At 40.3% G+C, this 12,884-nt stretch overlaps 1 protein-coding gene and 1 pseudogene across 1 annotated transcript; one reads left to right on the top strand and one right to left on the bottom strand.

The window, feature by feature from the left end:
- LOC127352188 (non-muscle caldesmon-like) overlaps positions 1–12,884 on the bottom strand; it is a 29,952-nt pseudogene continuing 17,068 nt past the window's right edge.
- Positions 2,708–8,596, top strand: LOC127352180 (proline-rich protein 33-like). Its single transcript, XM_051380363.1, has 2 exons — positions 2,708–2,815; positions 5,848–8,596. The coding sequence occupies exons 1-2, from the start codon at positions 2,759–2,761 to the stop codon at positions 6,619–6,621; spliced, it is 831 nt and encodes a 276-aa protein (XP_051236323.1). The 5' UTR covers positions 2,708–2,758; the 3' UTR covers positions 6,622–8,596.

Raw genomic sequence — 12,884 nt, 5'->3', positions numbered from 1 at the left:
TAGTGGCTATAGTTTGTGCAGTATCAAAGATTTTTCTTCATAATCCAAAAGTCCAGCATTTGTTTCACAAATCTTCGTAGAACTGTCCAGCTGAAAAAGAAGAAAAACAGCTCAGCATTTATACATGTCATACTAACAGATTTAATGACCTCAATCTAATATCTATTCATAATTAATAAAAAACAAACTCTGTTATTATTTGGCCAGCTGCTGAGATGTCTGGCATTAAATATGTACTTTCTAGCCCGACTCTGTATTGGGAGAAAAACTCCTCAACATTTCCAGCTGCTTAGGGATTGAGAACATCACACCATGCAACCAGCACCTCATCAAAGTCCTGCTCTGACGTCTTAATAATCTAGTTGGCTTTTAAGTCATAAAAACTAATGCCAAAACAGTGTCATTATCAACGTCTTTAGCCAGATGATGTGTAACCTCTTCATGAGACAAAATTTAATTAATATTAACTACAAATGATGTTAGAAGCATTTGTTATCAAGCAAATATGCCTATTATGATGAATAACTTTTGCTTAGTATTTCTGGCTAAAGATAAACAAACTGATGTGTCTCATCTGTCTTACAGGAGTGTGAAATGCTGATGGAAGTAAGCTACAGTAACGGGCTGGATCCTGACCTTTCCCAGCAGTATCCTCCACCCTTACTGCCAAAACCAGGCAAAGACAACGCAAGGCTCCAGAAACTCAAGAAGAAGCGTGCCAAGAAAAAAGGCAGCCTCTCTCAGACACCCGTCCCCTTTCGCTCCTGCTTGTCGCCTGTCAATGAAGCCAGCACAGACCTCGAGCACAGTGACCAGTCCAGCCCACCAAGGACACCAGATTCAGTCTACATTGCAGACTCTTCACTGTCCGGTTTCCCCTTTGGCTCCCTCTATGATAACTCTGCATCTGCATTCCCTCATCCTTGGAGCAGCACCTATAGCCAAACTGCCAGCTTCTCCCCTCAATCCTACATAGCTCAGATCAGTGAAGAGCAGGTGGCTCCGTTGTATGAGTGCTCCTCTTTTTTATTCGATGACGTTACTCCCTTCATGATGCCACCTTCAGGTTCAACACCCTCATCACTACCTGAGCAGGTTCCAGCACCACCTCTTCCTCCTGTTTTCAATTTAAATATGACACCAAATTCCCATGGGTCAGTCACAACAGTCCCTGCAGTCGCTGTGTCGCAGTCCAGCACTAAAATATCAACTCATAGCTTGACCCTATCCCCAGCCGCCCCCAACTGTGGCCCAGGCCAGGCACCTTCTCAAGTTGCATACCTACCTCCTGTTCCATTGCTGCTATCAGTTTCAAACACTCAGACACAGCCTTTTATTTCCAGCCAGAGGGAGACAAACGCCAGTTTAAAGGACAACCCTCAGAGCCAGGCATCGTCTTGGACTGCCCGACCTACCAGTAATGGCAACTTTGTTCCAAGCCAGATGTCCCCTGAGATAACCGCCTCAAAAATATCACTTGTTGAAGCTGCGAAAGAGACAAGGCCTGACACTGCACAAACCAGGATTTATACATCGAAGGCAACTTTTTATGAGATCTCTAAACCTCCCTCCATGCAGGACCTCACAGTAAATAACCAAGCCAATCAGGGAGCATCGGTATCGGCTGTATACAGGGAGAAAGCAGCTGTGTCAGTGGTGAAAACAGATCAGAAACTGTCTGTGTCCAAGTCCCAATGTGGAAGACCTAAAACTCCCTCTTGCACACCAGCTCGAGTATCCACACCCTTTTATGAAATATCCAAACCGAACCCACTTTTATTTGCTGCAAGTCCTGCTTTCAATTCCCCCCAAGGTTTACAAACTCTTGCAATTCCCAACGAGGCTCCGAGACACAAATCAGCGATTCAAACTGACAGCATAAGTAAACCTGCAGCTCCCACAGAAGAACTGAAGTTGACTGATGTTAATCACATTACTTCAATCAAACAAGCCAACAATTACAAAGAGATAGAGATTCAAAATGCACAAAGGAGTACAATAAATACTGAGCTGTACCCCAGTGAGAAGGTGGCATCAAGTATGACTGCACCTGATTCTGCTCTGGTTAAACCTACAGTAATAGAACCAGTCATCCCAAAACTACAAACAGAAAACCAAGTTTCTGAAAGAGAAGTTTCATATTTGCCAAAGGTTCCATCATTCTTCTCCACTGTACCAAATACTTCAAATCTCAACCCTCTGTCAGTGATATCCATGCAAGCCCCAACAAGTCCAAGTCCCCTGCTGTCCATCTATCATCCTCCTGTGGTCGAGGCACGCAAGTCTTTGACGTCACTATTGGAGAGTCAAATGTCATTAGCAACCTCAAAGCCCAAATCACGATCAATGTATTATGGGCTTACTCCAGCTGAGTATGTTGCCTATGGTGGGATTAGGACTATTACATCACATCACAGTCCTGTACCCCCTGGGGTTAAGGAAAGCTCTTCAAACAAAACACAGTCAGATGTAGCTGTAGAAGAATTACACGTCTCAAAGTCTGATGCAACCAAACAACTTAACGGACAGCAAGATCTTCCCTCGTCCATGGAGGTTTCTGCTGCTCACAGTTTGCAACCTCTGTCAATTCCAAGGGATTCTGAACGGATTGTCTCACATAGCAAAGATCTGTTTGAGGAAAGTCAGTCTGAAGCTCACAGTACTGGAATACAATCACTTAAAACATCTAGCATGGACACAATAGAACCTGAGCTTCCCCTTGGCTTGGCACAGAAAACAATGCAACAATCTACAAGTGATGTATCCACACCAAAAGCCTCGTACTCTGAGGCTCCAATACCAATACCTAAAGCAGGTGAGGTACACACACAAAGTGCAGAACTATTTTCTATAGGGGCAGCTTTAAATACAACTCCATACCTGACTGATAGCAGTGGCCTGTTGAGTTCTTCCTCACCTTTAGTGAAAGTCGATTCAAATGCAGAAATACAGCATAGTGTAAAAGGGATAGATATCATAGAGAAAGGTGAAAATGAGAAAAAGCCTATAAAAGGAGAATCCGAAGTTGTAAATGCAACACAACAGTCAGGACAAATAGAGTTAGCACCCGTTCAGTCTTACCAAACTGCTGGTGGAGTTAGTCTGTCAACAGCCAATGGTGTCAATGTTCAGCTCACTGCCAAGCCTGTCAAACACCTTGCTGATTGTAAAAACCTGGTTATTCAGTCTCCTGTCACAGAGTTAGAGGCCAAATTATCAGGGAGTGCCATCATAAATGGTGCATTCATCTTAGGAAAACAACAAGCCCCCAAACTGATTTCAGAAACACCACTGCCTGGAATAGTGGCTACTGAAGCTGTTTTACACAAACAGAGGGAAGAGGTTAATCAGCATATCAAAGCAAGCAGCGGACTTACTCTACCCAATAAAACAAACATGGGGAACACCTTCCCTTCTGTGACTGCTAATATAGAAGGAATCTTTGACAAAATAAAAACTGAACCCCAAGTCTCAAATATATTCTCTAAAGAATCAATTATTGCTACCACAGGATCCATTTTGCCACATGAGCCTGTCACAGCATCTGTATGTTCTGCAAAGTACAATATCTGCACAGTATCTGCAGCCATCCAAGGCACAAAAATCCCACAACAGCCCAGCATAGAAATTCAAAATCACATGGATAGCAAAATATTAGAAAATAAGATCCATTCACCTGGAGATGGTCTCTCTTTGAAATCTTCTCAAGCACCAAGTATACCAAACACACCGACTTTTAATACTAACTGGGGAAAACCTACCACAGGAACCAGACAACCAGACCTATCTGTCACTGCACCCAAATCACCCAACCTTTTAGATATTAAATTCTCTTTAGATATGACCTCCAATATGCCCACAAAAGAGCCCCCAAAGTATACCAGAACTACTGAAAACGTACCTCTGATGACACAGTATAGCATTGGGTCCAGTGCCCAAGATAAAGTTGTTCAAGGAGCAAGTTTCTATACAAATTCAAGCAGAGCTATACTAGAGGCCACACAAGCAACTGAAACCAGTCTCAACATCCTTGCGAAAAACACAATATTGTCGAGCCTAGTTAATGTAGAGCCCAGACTCCCCAGTTACCCTTCCCAAGTACTCACAGAATTGCATCCACAACCCACCAATAGAAGAGTAGCTTTATTGACTGGAAAAACACCAACGGAGCATCTTCCCACTATACCTATTAGAGAAGAAAACATTCAAACAAAATGTGTTATTGAAACGAGACCAGAATCTAATCTTTCACAAGGAAACAAAGTACCTAACACTGAAACCAAACTGTCCAACAAACCATCTGCAGGATTGCTAACTGTCAGCAAGTCTTCGGCAGACGTGGTCTCACCTGGACAACCAGGAGGTGTAGTGGCTATTCAACACAGCAGACCTGTTGCAACTGCACAGTCAAACAGATCCAATTTGGGCAACAATGTCAGTATTCCTGCTGTTGACACCAAAGTTCCCCACAAGCTTCATAATGAAGTTATTTTGCCTGTGGTGACAGACCCAGCATCCCAAACATCTTTCAATACTGTGCAGGTTAGTAAAGCTACAGTGCCATCTAGCCCTACTATGAGGCACGTCACACCAAAAAGCCCTAAGCTGAGATCAGACAGACCTGCAACAATGCCAACCATTGATGCAAAACCTGTTTCTGGGTCTGTTGCTCAAACAAAAGTCTACGCAAATTCAAAAGCACCAACTGCCAACCTTCTTGCTGAGCAATCTGCAACACATATTACTAATAAAACCACCACCATAACAGAGCTATCCCCTTTCATTCAGCCAATTATAGTCAATAAATCTGTACCTAGTCCCCCTACAAGAACAAAAAATTCAACAACTTCCTCTTCTTCTGGTTATGCCATGGCTAACATATATAGTGTTAGTGTAGATCAGCAAACCATTGCAAAGCCAAATCAAATCGTATCTGGAGACAATGCTCATCCCTTTGTGAATTCAATGAACTATCAGACTGGAGTGAAACAGATTAAGCAATCTGTCACTGAGACGAAGAGATCTATAGAAACTAACATTCACACTGTAAAAGCTCAAACAGCCTCACACACTGATTTAAATAACCCCAGTGCTATAAATATTCAGCCCCTTGCTGAAACCACCAGAACTAAAGCCCCACTTAGCCCTGCTACAGTAACTAAACCTTGGACTGCAACAAGAGCTTCCCCTCTACCAGAGCAAAGAGTGGGTAATACACCTATTCGAACGTATACTCCAACCGTACCCCAGTCCCCTCAAACTTCTGTGTCTTTAAATCATACTACCGAAACAAAACCCCCGTCAGTCATTATAAAAGACCACACAAAATCTCCCATTATGCCTCTTAGAAATAATACACCTACTAGCACTGTTCAGCCCTCTGCTAAGTCAATCAAAGAGAATATCTCTAAAGCAGAAATAAAATCACCCACCACTAAGGACACTTCGGTTCTGGCTAAGAGTGCTGAGGTAAAAGTACATTCCGAAAAGCACAAGATAAAAACTAACCTAGCAACAAATTCCAGTAAGGAAGGAAAACTCTCCTCACTGAACACTGAAACTAGCACTCCCATTCATTCTGCTGATCCCGTTTTAACCAGCCAACCTACTCTAAAAGCACAACCTCCCACTAAACAGGTAGTTCCAAGACCTTCCTCTGCCACTGTAGAAACAAAACCTCCCCCCAATCCGGTCCAGATTAGCTCACACATCAGTAATGTTCAGCCTTCGACAGAGCTACCAGTAGAGAACATTTCCCCCGCAAAGCCTGCAACAGATACTGTCATGAAACCGTCCGTAGTTAAAGCCGCTGTGATTGACTCTGCCACTCCTGCCTCTCTGCCTCAGGCCTCAGTCTCAGTCAAAGCTCCATCCCCAAACAGAGGAACGTCACCGCCATCTCAGCAAAAAACTGGATTCAAAGACAGGACCAAAACTACAGCTGCACCGAAGGAAGCCCAAGCAGTCGAACCCTCCACGAAGTCAGCGACATCAACTGCATCTTCAACTGACAAGAAAGCCATTAAAACAGAGACATCCCCTTCATCCGCTGAGCCCAAAGCAGCCCCGAAGCTAAAAGGCCTAAAGGGTAAGCTCAGCGGATGGTCAAGGCTCAAGAAACACATGGTTGTTGAGCCAGAGGAACCTGAGTTTCCACAGCTGGAGCCCAAATCTCAGGTCGATTCCAGTGGCAGCAACGAGAAAACAGATCAAGGTGATGATGATAAATCGTCAGCAGACCAATGTGCCAATCAGGAGGTGGTTACGAACAAAGAAGGTCCCAAAGCGTTGAAGATGTGGGACGCCCTCCTCTTTCAAATGTTCTCTACCAAAGACCGAATCATGCACCAGATCAACACCAGCAAGAAAGATTCAGAAGACAAAAAGGCCCCTAAAGAATATCAAGGAGAGGTTCCCTCTTTTGTCAATCGCCTGCCAATTTTGTTGTACAGCCCCCGTTTTGATGCCAGGAAGCTTAAAGAGGCAGCGGAAAAACCACTCACAAAAATAGCAGCAGTGTTTGAAAAGGGGCTGATAAAACGCAAAGGCCAGGAAGATGAACAAAAGGACTTCAATAGGAAAGCCAGAGGATTCGGCTCGACGAAGAAAACAGATATGTAACTTGATAAGCAATGTGTGCAAATATTGTGTTATTCAGCACAAAATAGAGAGGTGCAATCTCAGGTAGGTGAGGGAGCCTCTGAGAAAATGAATAATACGAGAGAATTTGGAAGTAAATAGACATCCACATTTGTGGATTTCTGCAGAATAGCTGAAGTCAATTTTAAAAGTCAAGGCTGCTGTGAAGAGGTAGATTATTCTTGAGGGGAAAACAGATTTAAAGTGTCATTGATTACTGCTTAATCACCATCTACCTGACCCAATACTGGAGTTAGAACTTAGAGCTTAGAATGCAAAGAAAGTTTTACTAAAAGAAAATTCATCCCAATGTCAAGTAAGTACTAATATTGACATATAATGACATTTTCATCAGTTGTGGTTATTTAAGATGTATGATACAGTATAGTGTATAATTTAGCTGTTAAAGGTCTATAATAGTTTAACGGTAAAATAGGTGTGGCATCTTTGCACTTTTAATAAATCATACTAGGATGTGAGTTGACAAGAAAGGAAAAATATAGGGCAAAGAAAGAAAGGAGCCTTATATACTTTGCAACTCTACTTGATTAGATTTTTCTTTTTTCATGACAGCCTATATGTAGTGTTGAATGCATGCACTGTAGATAATTTGATAGATAAAAGATTGTTTCATTTGTCACGCTGTACTTTTTTCTATTTTTCTAAACAAAGGCTTTTAGTGTACACCGCTGATAGGCAGTGTTTAACCTCTGTGATAAATAGGGCTTTTACATTCCTGGAACAATGGAACAGATGGAATTTGAAAGAAGGAAAACAGAGATGGATGAAGGATGAAGGTCTGGTCAAAACAGATTTAGGTTTCTGCAAGTCAGGTATGGATGGAAATAAAGTGCCGGATGTCTGGACTTTCGATCAGGGCAGGAAACTACAACCATGCAGGTTGGTACGTCCTGGGGCTGCGCAATGTAGAAGAATATAGGTTTATAGATGCTTAGGTGATTTTTGTTTGTTTCTTGTGGCTCTTGGGATGGCAATGTTGGATCTGTTGATCACTTTGTTCTTCCCTGTAATATCTCAACAACTATTGAATGGATTGCCAATATATTTTGTACAGACATTAATGGTCCCTAGAGGACGAATCCTGCTGACTTTCCTTGTCTGTACTTTGTGTTTGGTGCTAATTAGCAAATGTCACCATGCTAACACAATAGACTAAGATAGTGAACATGTAAACTTTATACCTGTGTAACAACAGCATGTTAGCATTGTAACAGTGAGTTAACATGCTGATGTAAGCATTTAGCTAAAAGCACTGTTGTGTCTTAGTACAGCCTCAAAAAGCCCATTAGACCACACAGTGATGGGAAGTCAGACTGTAATCTCAAGTGGTAGAAAACTAACATTATATTTGCTTTTTGGTGTTATTTGAGACCATCATGTCATGCATTGCCCAGTCCCACGTCCCAGAATCAAATTCCTGTTTTGTAATTTCACAGGATTTTGTCAGAACTCACTGCTTTTATAATTTGAATGATGTTAAGGACTGATGATAAAGGGCCATACAAATATTTCCAGGCAGAAAGCGTAGCGACCATGTTGGTGGATACTAATTTCCTGCTTTGTAGTGTAATGTCCAGGACTTCATTACTCAGTTATTACAATTTTACTGAGTTTTGGATGTAACTAGTATGTAGAAGTGAAGACCAATGAATGGAAATGAAGTGATAGCTGGAGACGGACAGATATCAGATGATGAGTGTGATGTTTCACAGGTTTGGAGGATTCTGCTGTTGTAGCAGATATTAGCACGTTGTTGTTTTGTCCCTATATTGGATTTAAAAGATGACCACCAAGATGTGGAATTTATTTTAGATGAGGGGGGGCTTTACCCCTATGAACTAACCACTGCCCCATTTAGTACACTGATGCTTAAACTATAACATATTTTGTTTACTGTGTGATTCTCAAAAATGCATAAAGTTGAATGTGGAACTCTTGTCTTGTATATCTCTCCTTATTTCTCTCTTTATTAACCACAATGCTTTGGTTTATACCTAAAATACCGTAAAACTTCCAATAAAAGCAGGGTCCCTAATAGACGCAGGTCTCTTTTAAAAGCCTGGTGTGGCTACACGTTTTGACAAATAAACACAGGTCTCCAATAGAGGCCTGGTGTGGATTTTATAGAAATTATCTCGATGTATAAAACCTCTTAAAACCCGCCGGGTCGCCCGCTTGAGCGAGGTTTAAGATGTTTCAATCTCCTACACAAATAGAAAGGTTTAAACTTCTGTTAATATGTACATAATGCTCTTTGTGCAGATCAGTTAGATTCTCCACAATTCAATCTTTCACTATATTTTACGAAAACTATCAACAAAAAAGTATAACGTTAATTTACTTACCAGTAACATGGTAAACAAGAGAGACGGAAAAAAACATAATATATCATTATAATCATGTTAGTTGTCAAATTTGCTGAACAAAACTCAAGAGAAGCAGCAGTTAGTTTAGTTTTCTGCTAAAGGAATTAAATGCCTGTCCCCAAATAGAGGCCTGTCCCAAATAAAGGCAGGGGGAGTTCAGTGATTTAAGCAAATAAACACCCTGGCTAATATTAGAAGTTTTACGGTATAGCAAATTAAATAAAAATAAAATAAAAAAATATAGCAAAAAAAAAAGTTCAGAACTGTTATTACAGCTGATAAGTCCTTGTTAAAGGATAAGGCTTCTGTTATTCTACATTTTGTTCTTGTCAAATCCCATGAAAAGACCAAAACCAACAATGTGTTTATACATCTCTCAGTACTTTCTGACTCTATAGTTTCATTTTTAAAACTGGCTAAATAATATCTTGGAACAGCTGGCCACTGTAGTTTTAGCAAACAAGAAGAAATAGTGCATTTATCGGGTACTATTTTGTGACGGATGGTAGAGCGTCTTACCTGACTGGCAGTTTGTATCTTCACTGCAGCTATTGTCAACAGAAACCTTCTCATACTTGCCGTGACCCGTCACCACAAACCTATGTCTTTTACCACTGGAGCTCTCCTGAAAGTAATTTGATAAAACAGTATTGATCAGAGACAGATTCACTGCAGCGTGTCCTCATTCATCCAATCAGGTCATGTAATTACAATTAAAAACTTTTCTCAATATTTTCCCCTTATCTCTGTGGTAAATCTTTCTTATTTTGTTCCTTAAATTACAACCATTTCTCAATAAATAAAAGAACATCAGTTTAAAGTTACTGTGTAGAAATCTTTGATTTAAATTTTTTTGAAAAATCTAGAAAAGCTTTTGTTTTGTCTGTTTGTGTGACTGGTTTATTTGTTTGACTCCCTTATATCAGCTCCCATGGTGTCCCTGAATGCACCTTTGTATGACAAAATATGAACAGAACTCCTCTCAAAACATATTTTCAGACTAAATAAATGTTAAAGGAATGGAAAATGAAGTGCAAAAACTAAAATCAGTTTGCTGTTATCTGTCAAAAAGAAGCATTGTGTATTTGTGACTCCTTATCGCAGGTTACAACTTTAGTGCAAACATGAAGAGGTGATAGTATCCAATATTTTAGAATATAAAAAGAAATAAAAATAATAATAATAATATATATAATAGATTTTGAGATAAATAAAGTAAAATAATTTTAACAAATAATAATTTTGTGTGAATTTTTTCCTTGTCCCCTCAATCCTGTAGTAACCCCTCAGATTAATTTTGGGACTGGAAGTAAAACTGTTTTTTTTGGTTGAACTGATCATGATTTTCATCCACACTAAGCTCATAGACTGTGACAGTGGGCTCACAAATAAACATAAAGCATTAGTTTGTCATTTTTGCCTGAATGATCTCCATGTGAAAGATTTGAGCGATGCCGCTGCAGCCACAAGGGGGCAGACTTTCCTTAACTACTCTGTTAAACTGAGCTGAGATGATTTACATTTACACCAGATGAAAAAGAGACTGGGGCGTGGTTGCACTCAGCAGAAAAGACCGAAAAGAGTTTCATGCCTTAAGTGAACCCAAATGAAGTAAAGCAGCTAAATACGTTATCAGACAGGGAGTTGAGGAGACAACTGAGAAGAAAGAAAAGTTTACAGAATTTATAAATAAAATCTTATCCCACAGAACTGTAACTTCAAATGTACAGTGATACAGCAAAGAAAGAGAGAGACACGTTTCACACGATCACAGGTACAATTCGGACTTACTGCTGATTTGAAAGGTGAGCTGCACCGGCTTCCATTTTCACTTCCTTTCACCCACTGATTAATGAGATCAGCCACACCTACTTTTAACCCGTCTGCATCCTGAGACAGAAAAGAAGAAATGTTGGTTGATGCTTGTAAATGAAGAAGAGGAGTAATTCATCAGTCGTGCTGTAAAAGTATATACATATATGATTAAGTTAATCAACTTCATCGTTAACCTTAGATGGTGTGACTGAGACCACGTTTTGGTTCCAGGCTTCTCCAGCCTCAAACAGGTTCTTCTTGGAGGAGACGGGTTCAGTGGGACTCGTCAGGTCCGTCAGCACCTGATTGCCTGATCTGCCTTCCTTTGAGGAGACCTGTGCAAAATACAGTAAGATTCAGAACTGTGTTTGGTTTACAGGAAAAGGAACTAAGTTAGACTTAATCATTGACATATATAAAGATGGACGACGTGACAGCTCTCCAGAAGTGAAGCCAAAAAATCTTGATTGCCCCCTGGTGGCTAACTGGAAAGATGCTAGCGGCTGTATCCTGGATATTTTGGCTTCATTTTTGTACAGTGGGAGAAAGTGGAGACGCGGCATCCATCTTTTATATGTCGATAGTCCTAAGTCTGGCAACATATTCCTTTACTTTTTTACTTTTGTTGACTACTTTGAAGTAGAATAAGTCTCCTCTCTGCTCATGGTTAATGGCTGCTTACCCATTATGGTTTCTTTTAAGACCCAAAGAAAACAACCAAACAAGACTTGCTCATATTGCAGTTGCCAGTTTGTGGAAGTACTGTTAGAGTTTACCTACTCATTGATTAAGTCATTAAAAAAAAAAAAAAAAACACTAAAAAATAGAAGGTAACTGATTAGGGTTTTACCTCGAGAGCATGTGTATACTGCTCCAGTTTCTTGTCAATCTTGGAAACGGCAACTGGTGGCTGTGTCTTTTTTACGTTGCTGGTGCTTTAAAAGAATGGATACATGATTTATAACAGAAGTATACTTTCATCATGACTGACCTGAACAAAGTACAGATGCAACTGTTTTAACAGTAACATACAGACGGGTAATAAAAAAAAGGAAAAACTGAATAAATGAGTGGAGAAATGCTGTAGCCTACGCGGTTGAAAGATTTCATCCTGACTGAACACCAATGGGCATTTTAGGAGAGACCATCGCCATCATCAACACACCAAATGAGGGAATATCCTTTGGAAAATGTATGTTCATCCCTCCAGTAGAGGTCAGAGACTTAAAGAAAGGGACACAGTAAGTCTGAGTCAGAGTTGCGGGTGCTGAGAAAAAAATCAGTCTACATAATAACGTCATACAAAATGCCAAATGCATGACATTCATTGTTTTGGCATTAATTTGAATAGCCAGGATAATGTATAATCTATTCAATAGTTATTAACATCATTTTGCACAAATGTTAAAACGTTTTAGCAGATAAAACTGATAAAACACAAGGCAAAACCTCTGCCATAAATACCAGTGTACACATGTAAACCCCAGTAAAAAAGGAGAAAGTCATAAGTTTAAACATTTTTATGAACTAATGGTTTTTATCATGCCAGGTCCCTCGCAGCGCCCCTGTGCTTGAAGCTGTTCTGGAGGCTCGTGATGTTCCAATACTAAAACACTTCATGTTGGCTTTTCCTTTCATTTGTCCCCCATCTGTATGTTACATGAGCTAAACACACCCGAAACTTTGGAAATAGCAAGTTATGTTTGACTGTATTTAAGCACTGTGTCTGTTAAGGAGGAATCAAACTTTCTTCTGAACTCTGTTACACAACTAAATTAGATTTTTATCCCGAGGAATATTTCCAAGAGATGGTGTGGCGCTGAAGACAGACGTCAAACCCAAAGAAGAACAGTTTCCTGCAGCTCTGATGTACTGTAGCAGTCAGTGAGGCTAATTGTTGCATTATTATAACGCTCAGTCAGTCTCACAACACATAAACACAGACTCACCTTTTCCTCAGAGACTCAGTTCTCTCTATGATCTGAGAAAAGAGTTAAGACAATCGATGGTTAGAACTCACACTGTGGAAATGACCTACAGTAT

This window comes from Dicentrarchus labrax, unplaced genomic scaffold, assembly GCF_905237075.1.
Source record: "Dicentrarchus labrax unplaced genomic scaffold, dlabrax2021, whole genome shotgun sequence".
Taxonomy (NCBI): domain Eukaryota; kingdom Metazoa; phylum Chordata; class Actinopteri; family Moronidae; genus Dicentrarchus; species Dicentrarchus labrax.
This window is presented reverse-complemented; position numbering and strand designations above follow the sequence as displayed.